The sequence below is a fragment of the Myxocyprinus asiaticus genome, chromosome 42 (genome assembly GCF_019703515.2).
Source record: "Myxocyprinus asiaticus isolate MX2 ecotype Aquarium Trade chromosome 42, UBuf_Myxa_2, whole genome shotgun sequence".
Classification (NCBI taxonomy): Eukaryota; Metazoa; Chordata; class Actinopteri; order Cypriniformes; family Catostomidae; genus Myxocyprinus; species Myxocyprinus asiaticus.
The window spans coordinates 35,243,075-35,261,443 of NC_059385.1; the positions used below are offsets into that span (position 1 = coordinate 35,243,075).

The 18,369-nt window shown below is 36.2% G+C and overlaps 1 protein-coding gene across 1 annotated transcript in view; it reads right to left on the bottom strand.

The window, feature by feature from the left end:
- LOC127432696 (probable ATP-dependent RNA helicase DDX4) overlaps window positions 1–18,369 on the bottom strand; it is a 71,881-nt gene that overhangs the window by 43,336 nt on the left and 10,176 nt on the right. Inside the window, exons 6-10 of the mRNA XM_051684047.1 lie at window positions 18,324–18,359; window positions 13,499–13,537; window positions 13,262–13,404; window positions 6,607–6,759; window positions 6,243–6,397 (exon numbers count right to left, since the gene is read on the bottom strand). Of these exons, the coding sequence (XP_051540007.1) occupies window positions 6,243–6,397; window positions 6,607–6,759; window positions 13,262–13,404; window positions 13,499–13,537; window positions 18,324–18,359 (526 nt within the window). The remainder of the gene's footprint in view (window positions 1–6,242; window positions 6,398–6,606; window positions 6,760–13,261; window positions 13,405–13,498; window positions 13,538–18,323; window positions 18,360–18,369) is intronic.

Consider the following 18,369-nt stretch of genomic DNA (forward strand, 5'->3'; position numbering starts at 1 on the left):
TTTAGTCCGTTTATTCAAGTACGACTTCAGGTTTGTAATTAAAATAAATTGGCCTACCCAACTTGTTTTGCGGACTCACTCCCTCACAGATGAGTCGACGAGATGGACGAATTCAACAAAGCTCTTCACTGATGTTTCTTACTGGATTAATATTTTCTCTGCAATGCTGTCTTTCATTTGGAGAAGAGTGCAACCACTCTGCACATCAAGAAGCAAATGCCTCAGGACATTGAGAGCTGCATGCACAGGACATGTAGCCAGGCTAAAGTATAACACTGAACTTGTTTGTTGCATGCATCTTGGCTGCTTTTCCCATTGATTTCCTATTTAAAACACACTGGACGTCTTTGACCGTGGCACCTAGGGATGTCGAGATAAGGTTTCAATTTTAACTACGATTAAAAATGTCATGGTTAATTTAACCGTAAGAATTTAGTATCCATGGATAAAGGGCGTTAAATGTTTTATTTACACATGGCAAAAATATTACATAAATATGAGATTTCGGTCTAAGCCTAAAAGTGAAAATCTCTTGTTCTTGTGTTTGTCTGGTTACTGGCTGTTGCTAAGGTTACAGTGTCTGCGCGGTGCTTGGCCAGGTGTCGGGGACTGAATGTGAACTTTCAGTTCGAGAAACTGGGGCTATACACGAACTCCAAATATAACAGAGGAATGTGATCTACCACACTTCCGTCAAAAAAGTGATTTAAAATAGTTTAGGAGAATTTGAATGACCGAGGGTTACTGAAAACGGTGGAGGTAAAAACAGAAGTCAAAGGTACAGATCCTAAAAATAGGACAGGATGTTCTACTAGTCTTCCAACAACAAACTAGTAAGTTTAATATTTTTAACTGTGGTGCTCTTAACCCTTGGATAGCCTCACGGGTCAATTTGACCTGTTTGAACTTTTAACACTGATTTACATCAACTTAACCAAGTCTTCAGCCTGAAACTTTAGAACATCATCCACAACAACATCAGGTGATCTAAACCTGGCACTGTATTTTTATTTTTCATGTATTAATAAAGCTGCAAAAAAAAAAAAAAATCCCTACTTTTACGAAAAAGCTCTAAAATGGTAGAAAAGTTATTGTTATGAATACATTCATAATCATCATTTCATCCACACACATGCTCACAAACAGGCCAGCATACAAACATACACACAAATTCATCCATACACGCATTCATATGCATACATACAGATATACACCCAAGATCAACTTTGTAGTCCAAAACACGGGAAGGGTGGGGCTTCCCAAAAAACACTGGATGTCTATGGGCGGAGTCACAAAACATATTGGGGCGCCTCTGTTTTTCTAGTGTTTCTTGCCATCTAGTGGAATAATTAAGACTAAAAGTAGAGAGACATATCAAACATAGCCTTTATTACAAGCTTTTGAATTTGAAGATAAAAAAAAAATGGGTCAATTTGACCCAGCAAGTTCAAAGTCAGGACTTGAACATTAAGACCATCCAAGAGTTTACATTTATGCATTTGGCAGACGCTTTTATCCAAAGCGACTTACAGTGCACTTATTACAGGGACAATACCCCCAGAGCAACCTGGAGTTAAGTGCCTTGCTCAAGGACACAATGGTGGTGGCTGTGAGGATCGAACCAGCAACCTGTTTACCAGTTTACCAGTTACGCGCTTTAGCTCACTACGTCACCACCATTAAAGGGATGAATTGACAGCACGCTGTGATTTTACTTGTAGTTACTATAAGTATTATAATGTAAACGTTGAAAAGTTGCATCTTAAATCACCCTTACCATTTAAAGCATGGCTGGTGTAAAAATTCACAGCATTCAACATTAAAATTCAATTTTGGTCATTATTGAACTTTAAAATGGCTTGCTTTGTTCCTGTTATTCACACAGGTTTATTTGAGGTGTTGTGGACAGATAAAAGGACAGTTCTTTTATAGACAGTATTTTTATGGAGTCTGTAGCCGAATCATTGTGGCAGGATTTCTGACAGACAACAGATTGCTTGAATAAATTGAAGAAAAAAAAAAAAAAAAAAAAAAAAAAAAATTAAAATGTTGGATGTCGAACTACATGTTGCGCACCCACAATAATCTAACAGTTCTGCACTTTTGAAAACACAGCTATGGTCACCCTGTGACTGGAACACTCTGGTTACAGTCAAATGTTTTTTTTTTTATTTATTTATTTTTTTTTACTTCTGCTCTGGTGTGCTGATGTGCCACTGTGCCTTGTTAAAACTGTTCATGTTTACTGTTACTATACTGCAAATGTTGCCTACGATGCTTACATAAAATACAGCCTATTGCAACAATACTTGTTTGAAGAAATTATACATAGCGTGAGTGGTTTCGGATTCGGGCTTAAAATCTGACAGTACCGTGATGACGCTTGCGGAGATGTTGCTTCAGGTTTGAAAGCTTTCTTGCCTGAACCAAAAATAAAACCGAAGCACTTTGTGACAAACCTTACAAACTAGGTAACTGAGGGAATTTGTGGAACTTTGACATACCCAAAGCATTTCCCCCACCGTGGATTACAACCGTTTTGGTGGATTTCAACCGTTTTGGCAGGGGGAGGTGCTGTAAATGTATGTGTATTGCGCTCGCAACACCTGAGTGTCACCTTTAAATGGAGTGACTGTTATCTCAGTCTCTGAATATCCCTTATGTTCTCTAAATGAATAGTTTAACCAAAACTGAAAATTCTCATTCTTCACATCTGGGATGGTATGAGGGTGAGTAAATGATATCTCAGCTCTTTTGGTCCATTCAATCCAAGTAAATGGTGGCCAGAACTTTGAAGCTCAAAACCCTTACATAAAAGGCAGCACCAACAATCCATCAAATTCCAGTGGTTAAAAAAAAAAAAAAAGTCTTCTGAAGTGATCCAGTTGGTTTTGTTTGAGAAGCAGACCAAAATGTAACTCCTTTTTGTCTATAAATCTTGACAGCAGTCTCCTTGGCAATCATGATTTCCAGCTTGATTATATGATCGTGCCTAGCTACTGCAATAAGATGAACAGTGAAAAAAAAGTTATATTTTGGTCTGTTCTCACCCAAAACTAGGGCTAGGGAAAACAAATGATCATCTTTCAAATTCTTTATTTTTAAAACCCAGTGGGTGATGGGCAACAATTCTTATTGTGAAGGCTCATTTATACACCACTGCACTATGCATATTGTTTCAACGAATTTATGATACAAAACTTAAGAGCCTCTTATATGCACATTGTACAAAATTAAGACATTAGCAGCGCAGATTTCTGTCTTCTGGCTTTCAGCTCACCACTCAAAAAAATTTTTTTTTTAAATATTTCAGGAAAGTCAGAATATGCACATTATCAGAGGAGAGGGCGGATCTGTTAGAATTGACAATGTCCCCTACTGCTGAAATATTACTCCTATGGTGGTCGTTATCACTTTAGCTCTGTCTGAGCAAAATATTTACATTTTGTATAGTTCTATCATAGTTGGGGGGAAAAAAGCAAGCTAGCTGGAATAAACTAAACATGCATTTATCCGATCTGCAGTTTGTAGTGTACCGTGTGGTGTGACGCTCTGTTCTGTTAAGTTTTGGTTCCTCGCAGTCCTGTTGCTCCGCAATCTTTGTTCATTTTAATTCAACGTGGTTTGTGCTCATTATATGTTGTTTTAATATTGGTTTCACGCATGCTAAACTATGTATCATACGATACATAAGGTATTGTATCGTGAGCGTCGTATCGTACGATACAATACCAGGGGTGCTCATTATCAGGTAGCACTTTCCTTATATTACTGAACCTTACAATCAGGTTTCACTTTCCTTGTGAGTATAAATGACTCTTCCCCTACCATCCTACTCATCCCCGTGCACTGTCTGACAGACAGCTTCTTTTTATGTGTGTGTTTGTGTTGTGAGCGCGCTCACAGTAATGCAGATACACGCCTGTGTGATGGGTCAAATACATTTAAAAATGCCTGTCTTGGCGAGGTATTGACAGAAATGCAGTCAGTTATGTCTGTAATTAAGTGTAAACACCGGGATTTGTATCAAAATATCGGATCTGTGCTTTAAGACTTAGTGTAAATGCAGTCTGATAGACCCGCCACTGTCTATGTCATTAATATTAACAATAACAAGAAACCCATTCACTGCTCAGACTAGATAATTTAGTAGCTATAAAATATTAATGTATTATATTCATAGTGAAGACATGCAATCCACGAGAACGTTTACTTGAGTACATGATCCTGCTGTTAGAAATTTGAAGCCCTGTTTTAAATTTGTTTGTTCCTTTATTACTGACCATTTCCTTGTCTTGAATAATTACTTGAATTTGAAACAATGTTTACCCAATTAACAAATTAGTATTAGTTTTTGCATCAAGAATCAACAAATTTCACTGGTATTGGTTCCGACTACTGAAATGTTGGTATTATGACAACACTGCCAACAATGTATATTTAAATTGTGCATGGCAGATCTTACTGTAATAGCATTATGAAAAAGTAGATCTCGTGCCATAAGTGTGCTCACCCCTGCTATAAACTATACCCATTTATACACACCAATGTAAAAAAGCAACTGTCCCTCACGTTCACGTATATGTGAGAATAAAGAGTACGCCGCTTATACAGTGCTTGTAAACAGGAACGCTGTTTTCTCACAATAACCCACTTTCTCGCAACAAGCCGCTTTCTGGTGTACATGTAAACGTAGTCATTGATTAAACCACTGGAGTCTTATGGATCACTTTTATGCTGGCTTTATCTCCTTTTTGGAGCTTCAAAAGGGCCAGCCACCATTTACTTGCATTGCATTGACCTACAGAGTGGAAATATTCTTCGAAAAAAAAACTGTTATGCAGTTGAAAGTTATACCCTAGATGAGGGTGAGTAAAGAATTTTAATTTTTGGGTAAACTATCCCTTTAATGTCAGTTGCTGATCAATCATGTTTCTTTTTTTATTTTGATTAACAACTGGCAGTAAAGTGCATCATGAAGCAAGATCATGCATGAACATCCAAACACTGTGGCCATTTCAAAATATTTCCTAGTCCTGTGTTCTGTTGTAATGAATTCTCAAGTTAATAAAGCGACAAATAAATGTAGACCATCAGTTTTGTACGTAAGCTGATGCATGTCGTAAAAAATGCATGCAACTTGGCAAATATTTTTCCTCGCAGATTTGACTTACCTGTTAATTATTTTCAACAATGCAGACTGTTTTAATAATTTTATGTAACTTTTACTCTGATTTCCTTTTGTAACAGCCAATTACGGTTGCTCTATTGGTCCTGCAGTTCATACATTTTTCAATAAAAATGCCTGTATACAGCAACGTTGATTCAGTGAATGCATGTCATGTTATACATTTAATGTACAATGATGAAAATGCAAGGCGAGCATGTCACAGATAAATGCCCATTTTCAGCAGAATTTGGTGTCAGATTTGGAATAGATCAAGTATTTTAAATGGGTCACAAACTCAATGTTTTTGGACTGTTTTCTGAAGGTTTATTACTTTTTAGAATAGTCGACTCCAACGTTTGTTTAAACGTCAGTGAAATTAGTCGTTCGGCACATCCCTAGAGGAAACTGCTCTCACATAGCACTGAAGTTTACCAAATCGTTACATGGATGTTAGCTAATTGACAATACCCTCCCACCCACAACTAAACTCATCAGATCTGCACAATTCACTTAATCGACATTTTTGAATAAAAAAATGTGAATTTCAGCAAAAGGCGACTTGTTTGTTGTTGATAACAGCAAAGTGTTTATCACTACATTCATACCTGCAAAGTCGTTTTTTGGCATTATAAGTGTTGCAATAGAAACAAATAATTTACGAGGTCTGAGGGCGTGAACAGCATCGAGTAGAATCTACGAGTTGCCTACTCATAATAACAGTAATTCCAACATGACATGAACACATCATAAGGCTCCTCTTTTCTTTTCTTTTCTTCCTCTCCCCTTTTCTCCCCAATTTGGAATGCCCAATTCCCAATGTGCTCTTAGTCCTCGTTGTGGCATAGTGACTCGCCTCAATCCGGGTGGCGGAGGACGAATCTCAGTTACCTCCACGTCTGAGATGGTCAATCAGACCAGACCTTCAGACCAACTATTCATTCAGACAAGCCAACTAACTGATTTTGAAAATATTGCTTTGCACATCCCCAACCAAAACAAACCAAAGGTTGGTGTCTTCAAAAATTATACCAATAAAGGAAGGATGTGTTGCTGGATATTCTTAAGTTTATACCCGTATGCAAACTTCCTGGCATCCAGGTAGATCTGGTTGATGAGCTCTCTTGTGGGAGCCACAATAATGGCTTCGGGCTCCTGAACCTCACTGAACTTACTGGCTGCTACTCCATCAGTCATGAACTGCTGTAGGATGGGCAGCAGAAAGGCAGCCTGATGGCAAAACAGTCAAGATAGTCAACAAGCATTCATGCAAATATCAAATCACAGCCACAATGTGACTGATGAACCCCACCAGACTCACTCGCATTTAAAGTCTTGTCTAAAGGTTTGTTACACACATCAAGAACAAACTGATTTAAAAAGGAACTTATAATCTGCTTTGACAGTGAAACTAACAAGTGTTTAATGAGAATTCTTACCGTTTTCCCTGATCCAGTCTGAGCACAAGCCATTAGATCTCTTCCTGCTGAAATAATGGGAATGCCATGTTTCTGAACAGGAGTGGGTTTCACATATCCAGACTTTGTAATATTCTTGCGTAGTGAATCACAAAGTGCTGCTTCATCAAATGTCTGGACAAATTAAACGGAAGAAAACAAGCTTAGGCCAACTAATATATCTAATACGTGACAACTGAAGTTTAAGGTCAATAAGGATTCACAGGTCAGATAAAATTGTGACATCTGAATAAAAGCACCAAGTGTTTTAACCCTGGAATACATATGTCGGTCAAAAATTGCACAGCCATCTACTTTTAACCATTTTCACCTGATACTCCAGGTAATCAATCGATCAATGTGTCTTTGACAATATGAACTGACTGTAAATTTAGTTCTACTGTAGAATTTGCATCACTACTCCTAGAATGCTCATGTGGGTCCTCTATGGCCCATATATGTTTAATATGGTATTTAATGCATTTAACACTTGTATTCATCTTGTAATACATTTATTGTTTTCTAGTGTTAACTCCTGGACCACCTGTGTTTGAAACTGCAACTATTCTTTATTCAATAAGCCTTACCACTCCAAACAAGATGTATACCTACAAAGAGAAATATAAAAACAGTGTAATATAGCAGAAGAGAGTAAATAAGGTTTTCATTTTCATTTTATGTTAATAACATCAGGGATAGACAATAAGGACTGCCCAATGGCCTGGAGCCAGTGTGAGAGATTCGGGCCAGTTGCTAGAACGGTCACTTGCCTGATTGGGCCAGTGCTGTACTTCTAATGTTAGTGCAAGCAGACAAATGAGAGCATAAACACAGAGTGAACACAGTCTTCTAACCAAGCCCTCAGACACAAGCGAGCGCGATTATATTTAGCTCGCAGTGTGAGCTCATAATATTTACGGGATGTGGTGAGGCACAGCCGCGCGAGCGCACAAGAGTGTGCAGACAGAACGTGCTCCCCTAGAACTATCCTTACTCGGTTCCAAGTGTCTTAGCAGCACCAATTGTAGAAAACCAATGTGTAGAAAATAGCAGGGAAAAAAAAAAAAATGCATAATGAATTTGAGCGGGATTGCACGTCTTGTGTAACATTTTAAGTATCCCTGCACATTCAGTGTTCACAGTGCGTGAAATTCAACATGTTGGTGAAAATTTGTAATCCACACATTGGAACAAGAAATTAACAGTTTTTCTCTTGGACTGTAAATCCATCTCTCTCATAATTTCTCTCCGTGTAGTGTAAACGCTGTTTAACACTGTGCTCATGCACAATGTTAAAGTCTGTCAATTATACAATATTTTGCATTGTTGTCATTTAAAAGAATTTTAAATCATGATAAATTATTTTTTTTATTTTCTTTTATTTTTTTAAACAGTTAATTGAATCAAGGCCATTTTTTTTTTTGCTTTTCAAATTATTTCTCAAATGGCTTCGTGGGCCACGTAAAATGGTCCTGTGGGCCTTATAAAGCCCTGAGGCCTGACGTTCCCCACCCCCGTTTTAAACAGTCTACTTCATATCATCCTCAAAATACACCTGTAACATCTCTCATTTCTGTACTGTACAGATATTTGTTTTTGTGCTTTGTGTATCAGTCAGTTTTATTCATGCTTGAATTGTCTGATTTCATGTTTACATCCACATTCTTAATTCATACAAAGGGTTTGTACAGATGCTTCAAACTTAATTCAAGGACTTAAGGACTTTAAGCACTTTATTTGTTTTCAAGGACTATGCTCGAGATGTCATTAAAACAAATTGTTAATTTTAAATAAAATATTTTAATCATTCAGTTCATTTATTTTTATAAAACACCACTTATTACAAGTACAACATGTCTCAATATGCATCTTTAATGACATTCTCACAGTAACAATTCTTGGTTCATTCATGACTAAATTGATGTGCAATTGTAGTGTGCTCCCTTAAAATGCACTTCGCTTTCCAACAAAATTGAAAAGCTGGGTTCGTAAACAGTAGTCCATATGACTCATGTGCTGTGTTTCATGTTTTCTCAAGTCAACCAACAGATTTATGTGAGGAATTGACTGAAACTGCAAATTGGTCATTCTCAATTTTGACTTTCCAACTTACAAAATATTGAAATTTTCCATTTAGTTCCGTTTTTGCCTATAAACACTGAGGGTAAACATATTAACATGTTGACATGATTTTTATTCATAAAGGACAACTTGGCTGTTGTACTTTAATTTTGTTTCACAAATGAAACAATTTAACACTAAGTTAACAATAATGAGGAATAATAATGGGCTACAACACATTTTGAGGGTTAAACTGGGTACAACACCAAATATTTTTGTGTGAAAATATTAGTTAAAATGTGAATTCATAACTTAACATGCTGGGAAAAAATCACTATATGCATATTTAAGCATCCTCTAAACTTAAACCTTAATTATTTTCCACTACTTTGTATTTGTTTTTGTTTTTTTAAAACATTTAAAAAAAAAAAAATTGATACATTGATTTTATCATTGATAAAACCAATAACATGAAATCAAGGGACAAATATTTAAATTATTAATAACTTTGCTTTTTTGCACACTTGTTCGGCCTTGCACTAATGCATTTATTAAAAAAGTACAAAATAAATACACAAATAACTTCGTCATAGCAGTGGTGTACCAGATGAAGAGAACAAGGATTTTCTTCAGGAAATTAACAATTTCAAATATATTTTCTAAACTACTGGCAAAACAGAGTCAAGCCATTTCATATCATTAAAGGTTAGGTTCTAGAATTATACATTTTTTTCTCACTATTTGAAAGCTTTATGACTAAAAAAAAGTCAAGGGACATGACTTTGTCAACATATTTTGATATTGACCCAACTGTCAGAAATAACCTATTTTTGTGAGACACAAAGCTCTCTTTACACAAGGTGGCGCTAGACTGCTCACAAAACTGAATCCTCCATTGATCTGCATTCAAATCATTCAAAACGTTTTACATCTTATATAATTTTTTCACCCTGGAGAGTAATTGTAATTAAAACTGATAGCTGCAAAAATTCATACTTGTTAAATCCACCACAGCAGTAACTATAAAATATATTTTACATCCTCCAGTAACACTTGAATGTGATTGTTCAGAATGGGCCATCGCTGCCAAAAGTAACAGGTGCCACATGACAGCAGTCAATGCGCTGCCTGCTTCAGCAGTGGTCTAGTGGTTTGTCGTGTTTTTCCGAAAATATATTAAATTTTTTTGTAATGATTTAAGTAGCGTATTTTAAGATTTTCTATAATTCAAGAATTTAAGCACCTCTTAATAAAATTTGCTATTTTCAAGTGTTTTCCATGACTTAAATTTGAAAAAGCCAAATTCAAGTACTTCAAGCACCTTGTACAAACCCTGAATACATTAGGTAATATCTACCTACTATATACACAATCACAAGGTCTCCTCCTCTCAGAGATTCATATGTTTATTACATTCAGCCAACAATCAAATCTTTAACTCGGTGACTAAATCTCTAGTCCTGCTCGTGAAAACATTACACAGGGTGCAAAAGTTGACAGCATGACTTAACAGGTGACCAAAAACCATAATTTGAACCACAGAACTTGTCGCTTAAAAACGTGTAAATGGTAAACTTCTGAGGTTAACAATGTATTCATGAATTTATATCTGTAAAACGCTTATATGGGATTACTTGGGCTAGTTCACCCAAAAATGAAAATTCTCATGATTTATTCACCCTCCAGTCATCCCAGATGTGTAGGAAGAATATTTCAGCTCTGTATATCCATACAATGAAAGTGAATAAGTGCCAAAACTCTGACGATCCAAAATCCAAAAAGGGAGCATAAAAGTAATCTATATGACTCCAGTGGTTAAATCCATGTGTTCAGACATGATAGGTGTGGGTAAGAAACAGATCAATATTCAAATCATTTATCAAATTCTCCCTGCCCAGTAAGGGGCGATATGCACGAATAATGTGAATCACCAAAAACAGGAGGAGAAAGTGAAAGAAAAAGGACTTATATTGATCTGTTTCTCACCCACACCCATCAAATTGCTTCAGAAGATATGGATTTAACCACCAGAGTCGTCTGGAGTACATTTATGTTGCCCTTATGTGGATTTTGGAACTTCAAAATTTTGGCACCCATTCACTTGCATTGTGAGAACCTACAGAGCTGAAATATTCTTCTTCTTAATTTTGTTTGTGTTCAGCAGATGAAAGTCATACACATCTGGGATGGCATGAGGGTGAGTAAATCATGAGAACTTTCATTGTTGGGCGAACTATCCCTTTAAAGGTATAAATCATATCTTTCAAATTATACATGTGATTACATTTTGGGGTAAAACTGTCTTAATGTATATCAAATAAATTTAGCTTCAGACATTTTTTAAAAGCCACGATGGTAAAAACAGCTATTTTTCATTTTTTGTGTTGGGGCCAGTGAAAATTTTGGCAGGGTAAATAAAAATCTGAAGCACTGGCCTGGCTGGGCCAGTAGAAAAAATCCTTAGCGTTGAGCCCTTAACTTTTCTGTAAAAACAAAAACAAAACAATTACCCTAATCTATTCCACTTGTGTGTTTTTGTGGGAAGGGATGCTGAGATTTCATATTTTGCCACCAAACATGGAAATTGCCCATATTTCCTTTTTTTTTTTTTTTTTTTAAATCACCAGTCACCCAAAAGACCTACTTCGTTTTCAATGAATGTAAAACTCTTGGGAATAAAATACACATTAACCATTTAAAAATGCAAGTTAGTAAATTAATTTCACATAAATTTTTATTAGGGCTGGGAAATTTCTGCATTTAATAGTTTGTTTAAATCAATTATTGCAGTATTTTTTATTTTTTTTTACTTCCTGAAACTTCACAAAATGGAAGAAAGGTGTCTCGAGTTGTTCCTGGCAGTCTACTCAGCCACAGGCTTCGTATGGATAGGATACAGGTGGGTGGAGGCAGGGTTATACCCGCAGCATGGCCCAGGCATAATAAACACAGGAGCAAATTTACTGTACAGACAATGGAGAGTTTACCCGCAAGCAGTGAACCAGGTGGTTCGTACGAGATATTGACCCGTTTCAATGACGTCACTTTTTCCTCGTAGCCGCCATATTTGTGACCATCAGCGGGAGGAAACAATGGCGGTGAATGGGAAAAACATCCTTGAAACAATAACAAGAAAAACATGAAAATTGCTTTTGATCCATGCCAATTCCAGGAAAAGTTAATATAGGTCTGAAAACAGCACAAATATAGCCAAATTGGACTTTCACAGACATTTAAATATATTTTATATTTTATTTGATCCCGTCTGCATGAACGTAAGAGCTGTTTTAACTCTTGAAGGCAGCTTTGGTCGCATACTATGTCGCAGCACATTGAAAGTACATGACGGCGCAGTCATACAGTGACGTCACATGAATCTGGTCAATACAGGCAAGCTACTCTTCATGTCCTGTAAACGCACAACTACTGTCATCTGAACCTCTGTCGAAAGTGAAACTATGAAAGAGTGCACGATAGACACTAAAAGGACCTGGCAGTTCAGAAAGATTCAGACAGGTATACTTGTAGATACTGACCAGCAGCAAGAGAAAATAACAGTTTTGAAGTTTTAAACTTCAGCATGTTTTTGATCCTATTATTTTTTTTATTTAAGTCCACTGTAGAACACCAGAAGTGTTCTAATTAAAGCATGTCCACTGATTTTATGGCATGTACACATATACATTTTATCAAAGATCTATACCTGTAAAAATGTGTCTAACTCTCTGGAGAGAAAAAAAAAAAAAAAAACATTAACTTGCACATTTAAATTAACAAATGACCAACCAATTTTTTGCAAGTTCTTTGAGACAAAGTAATAAAGTAAATACATTTATGATGTTTCTTTAAATGTTTGTTGAAATACATCATGTGCCATAAATTAATCACCATTAATCACAGAAAACTGTGCAATAAGTGAATAAAAATTAGGGCTGTGAATCTATTAAAAAATTAAGAATAAGTATCTAGATTTCATATGGGTCTTTACCGACCCACATATTCATTTTATGGGATAAGGTTGCATATGCAATGTAGGGTTGATCAAAACTCTAAGCATGAAACATTTAGAAGAAAAAATACTAGCAACCTTAGCATTATTGTAATCAGATAGTTCACATCAAGTTTAAAGCCACAGATTGAGTTCAGTTCAAATGACTAGTGGTTTACCTACATTATAAAGCATTTAGCTCCAATTCTAACTTTGAGTCACACTGACAGCCATTGTAAAATGCTAATAAACGCCCGAGACTGCACAACGACTGAATTCAAATGCACCAACCTACACTAAACAGATATCACTTTTAGATGTTCACACCAGCGAAATGAGACAGTCAGTCATTTTGCGCATTCACAGGGCAGCCCATATCTGGGAAGCAGGAAGCTGAGAGTGCGGTCCTTGAAGCAGACCATTCAATTCAAAAGCCATATTCTGCTTTATAAGCAGTTTCTCTAAATTCCAGAATGACCAACATCACTTATAACGCTTTTAAAATACCAAGATAAGCTTTTTAACTACTGACAATGTTTCACAATAGTTTATCTTCTAATACTGGACAAAATATATACCAACACTTACCATAATTGCTTTTGGAGGATTGCTGCCACTTACATCCACAAGGATATCATCATACTTGTCAAAATTAATGCCTGTGGCATAATGGGCAAATATGGAACTCTCCTCTTCTGGAGGTGGAGGGGGCACGTAGACAACTTTTGGTCCTATGAGAAAGAGGATGCTTCATCAATTTTAGGCCACAGCAGTGACTTACAAGTCCACAATTGGGATTACTTATACGGGGGAAAATTGCCCTACCGGAATTTTCACCTTTATCCATGTTGTCTGCTGTTGTGGCTGATCAATCAGGGAAAGAAAACAGGTAAATAAAAGCAACAATTTGTGTTACTATAAATGCATTCATGGGAATTTACACACGGTCACCTCATGTGTTTTTACAAATCAATGTTTTAGCTATCGGACAATGAAAAGACCATGGGTGTGTCTTATCTTGCTTCTCAATTTAAATGCAGCTGGTAATAAATAAGCAACATCATTTTATAAATGACACTATCGTACATTTTCGTACATTAAAACTTACAGTATTATGAAAATAAATATCAAATAAAATAAAAGTTATACATTTCCAACAACTCTAATATTCAAAATATTGTTTCCCTTTCATGAACATTATGGATGACAGATCCAGAAAAAAAAACAAAAGGCTTTGGCATCTATTTGCACTTGCCTTCTAATGACTTGAGACTTCAGAGTACAAATTTTTCAGTAAGAAAACATTATGAACAAGGAACGAGCTTGCCAATGCATTATTTTGGGGGGGGGGCCTAACGTTTCAGTGCACTAAAAATATTTTTCAATTGGGACAGCCCTAGGAATGTCCGATTCCCAGACCAGTGCCCTGACTACTGAACTAGGGAGCTGACTGAGGTGCCAAAAGTGTAAACGGGGCCTGAAATTTGGGGTAGGACTGCACTGAATTTTAATATATACATATATATATATATATATATATATATATATATATATATATATATATATATACACACACACATATATATATATATATATATATATATATATATATATACATATACATACACACACACACACACACACACTTATTTATAAGTTCCATGTTCTTGTTGTGGGGCATGCCCACATTGCAGTAAATCATGTAGATGAAAACCATAACACACAAATGAGTACAGAGAGTTGAGTTGTGTATTCAGGCGTTGTGAGCCAAGTCTCACCTTTCACACAGTAAATGTGCATCCTTGCAAATTTATAATCTAAAGGACCACTGGGTGAAACCTATAAATTATTCAACACAAACGGCGACGCAATAACTCACCAGTTTAAAATCAACAAATGTCACATCGTCCTGCTTGCTCATAGAGCTCTATCTGACATTTATAAATAAAATCAATTTAAATACTACAAGTGTGTAATATTATACAAACAATACATTTTGGGGCTGTGCAACACATAAATCTTTTAAATATTTATAAACATTGCAAAAATGTATTACATCATGCACACTAGGGATGGAGAAAAAAAAAAAAAATCAATTTGGTTACAAATCGAGACTAAGCCAAACGATTTTAAAATACATTTTTTTTTTTTTTTTTTTTTAAACAAAACATGTTTATCTTAATGCAACAATGATTAATAGATAAGTATATGAAGCTACATTTCTGCAGAGTTCCACACTAACAGGTTTTCTGTCTGAGAATTTTGTCTCTAATTCTTTACGTTTAGTCCTTTAATGTACGGCTGCTGCTGCCATCAAGCGCTCTTTGTTCACGGTTGGACTTCAAAATCCTGTGATCAATGTTCGTTATGCATAATCCAGACATTTATTTGAAAGGTGTAGTTGAGAGCATGTCAGAATTCACCCTGCAGATTCTGTTTGGCACTGCTTTAATAAATAGTTTAGCTGTAAAAAGGCTGATCAAACTGTTGGATGCCGTAAACTTGGCCACGTGTCGTGCCCCCGCAATAATCTAACAGTCAGGCTATTCACGAGTCTTTGTGTCTAGCGGCATTTCTTGTCGACAATGGTGGGTAAATGTGCAAAATTATGCACCACTGTCGACAAGAAATGTCACTAGACAGAAAAACGCATGCTTGAGGAAACACAGCTGATTATCTTTTGAAGAACAGATGAAAAATGCCAGCGATTAGCGTGTCTGATGTGCTTATTTGTTCAGAAGTTCACTTGCGATTTGGTGCTCACATGCGACCGCATCTTAGAACGTGCAATGGTAAGTTCTCACTTTTTTTTCCTCTGTCAGTCATCTGGGAGCAGTTTGTATGAATAGAGTTGTCTATGAGAACGCTGCATAGGCTCTCAGACCATCTCAGGATGCACATGCAAATAACATGCAAATTATATATTGCACAGTGAAACAAACAGTTTCAGACACAAATGTTCTTCGATAGATATTTCTTTGAGAAAAAGTAGGTATTTTTTTTTTTTTCAATACTTACAAAATCGTAATATCACAATACATAATCGAATCGGCTAGGAAATATCATTGCAGTATCAAATCGGGAAGTCTGTGGCAAATTCCCAGCCCTAATGCACACCCCCACTGCCCAGCAACCAACGTTGTGATTTAAGACGCATAGAAGAAATGACTCTGACAAGTGTAAATTCATCTGATTCTTCAGGCTACACAAGTATACTCGCTCCTTCAAAAACTAAAGCATACAGAAGTTTGGGAGCCCAAAAATAAAGAAAATGTGGTACATAACCACTGTCGCCTTCATACCGCAATCAAAGCAATTTTAGCTGCCTAGTTTTTATTTTTGTTTTTACATAAACCACTGAGTACCAAAATTTTACTGCCCAGCAGTATCATCACAAAAGTGACCACCTTTGTATCTGCATATAGCGTGGGAATAGTAGAACCAATTTAAAGGACTGGGAATTGCCACAGACCTCCCGATTCGATATTACAACAATTTACTTGCCGATTCAATATGCACTGCAATTTGATTTTATTCTCTTTTTTTTTTTTTTTTTTTTTTAAGTATTGCGATTCTGTAAATATTGCTATTTGATTTTTTTATATAGTTAGCCGTTTTAACTCCTTTTTCTTAGTAAGAAATGTGTATTGAACAGTTGTGTCTGCAATTACATGCGTTACACCCTATAATACAGAATATGCAGGTAAAGGGTAGGGATGTGCAACACTACCAATTTAAAAACAATTTAAAATTGGCCAGTTGGTGTATTTTGAGCTATTAGTCAACTAATCAGTGTTAAGGAACCCATGTATAAGGCTGCATTTTGTCCAAGTTACCCATCAGATGTGTTTTATAGGAATATATCAACGCTAAGTAACTAACGGATATTCAAGTTAAAGGCTTATTAACTAAATAAAAACACAAAAAGCTCAAATACAGAGGGCCACAAAACCGCTTTTGTGCATCGCAGACGCTGAATGTCACACTTCAATGCGCATCTCGGACACAGATGACGTGCTTCAAGTAACCGAAGCACTTGAAGTCACATGGCAACCGGCTCCACATTCAGAAGAGCATAGCTGTTAAATTATGAATATTGTAGGTAGGGTTGGGAATCGTAAGTCATTTACGATTCCGGTTCAGATTCCTCTTAACGATTCCGGTTCCTTAACTGTTCCGGTAAGGATTCTAGTAATTCTTTTAGTACTTTTTTTTGGTAAGAATTTAGAAATGAGAAATGCAATTCTTATTGCATTTACTACCCCTCTGCTGTCTGTAACCAAATAATGAGTATTTCAGATTTGTACAGAGCAGACATAAATCAAATGAATCTAATACAGTTCTTGGAAAAGGTGTGTCTGCAGACTTTGAGACATATACAATCCAATAATAGATCCTTACTCTATTTTAAATAAATAAATCTAACCAACATGAAATGTGATGGCATATTTCATTAATTCATTTATTTTATAAAATTCCACTTATTACAACAAAACTTGTGTATCTTTAATTATACATTGTCATATGAACAACCAGTCAGTAACTGCACTGCTCGATTTAATAGAGACACAGGTCATCATTAAATAAACAGTAACAGTTCCAGAGACATTTTAGACTGTTTTGTAGCCTAATGTTGTACTTCAGGCGTGTGAGACTTCAGCAGTTCTTATTTAGAGTTGCTAATTTATATATAAACATCAATATAAGATTACTTGTATACTGAAAGCGCAGTATGTTTCACGCTGTAGATTCAAAAGAAACAGCTCATTAGAATTGAGCTTTCAGGATCGGACAATACCGGAAGCACCATGTTTTCCGCTGTAAAAAGGTCTGGCTCGATACTCATTCAATTGGGAATTAAATACACTGATAGAACTGTGTTTTTACACTGTAGAGGGCAGCGCTGCTGCAGAGATGCGCTCCTGGAAACAGTGTCAAGAGTATTTGAGGACTGTGTTCCAGCCACATCGGCTGAAAATTGCACACTGGAGAACCATTAACGGAACCGAAAGTCACGAAGACCATACAATTCCAGTATTTTTTAAAGAATGGAACCGGTTCTGAACAAGAACCAGTTCTCTGTTCCCAACCCTAATTATAGGGGCACAACATGTAGTTCACGGCATCCAGCACTTTGAGGAGCCTTTTTACAGCTAAACTATTTATTAAAGCAGTGTCGGACAGAAACAGCAGAATGACTCTTGGAAGAAAAAATAAATAAAAATAAACTCCATAACACCTCACAAATAAATCTGTGGACAATGCATATTAACAGGAACATTACCCAAAGCAGAGGATTTGACGTCCATTAGTTATAACAAGTGGCGCTTTGATGGCTGCAACAGCTGTGCATTAAATGACTGAACAATGCACCACTATTGAGACAAATGAGAAAACTTCAAAAAAACCTGTTTGTGTTGAACTCTACACAACTTTAGCTTCCTATATTTTTCCATCAAATCACTGTTTTAATATTAATGTTTAAAAAATGTCATCAGTGTGACTATTTTAAAATCGATTGCTTACAGAATAGATTTTTTTCCCCACCCCTACCAACTTATTTCAGCTTTACAGAGACATTTATGTGGCCAAGTGTAAATGGAAAATGCACACTCATGAAGTTACAAGGTAAAAATATGGCATAAATTACCTTTTGAAAACACTTCCTCATTCCGGCCTCTGAAACCTACATAGTG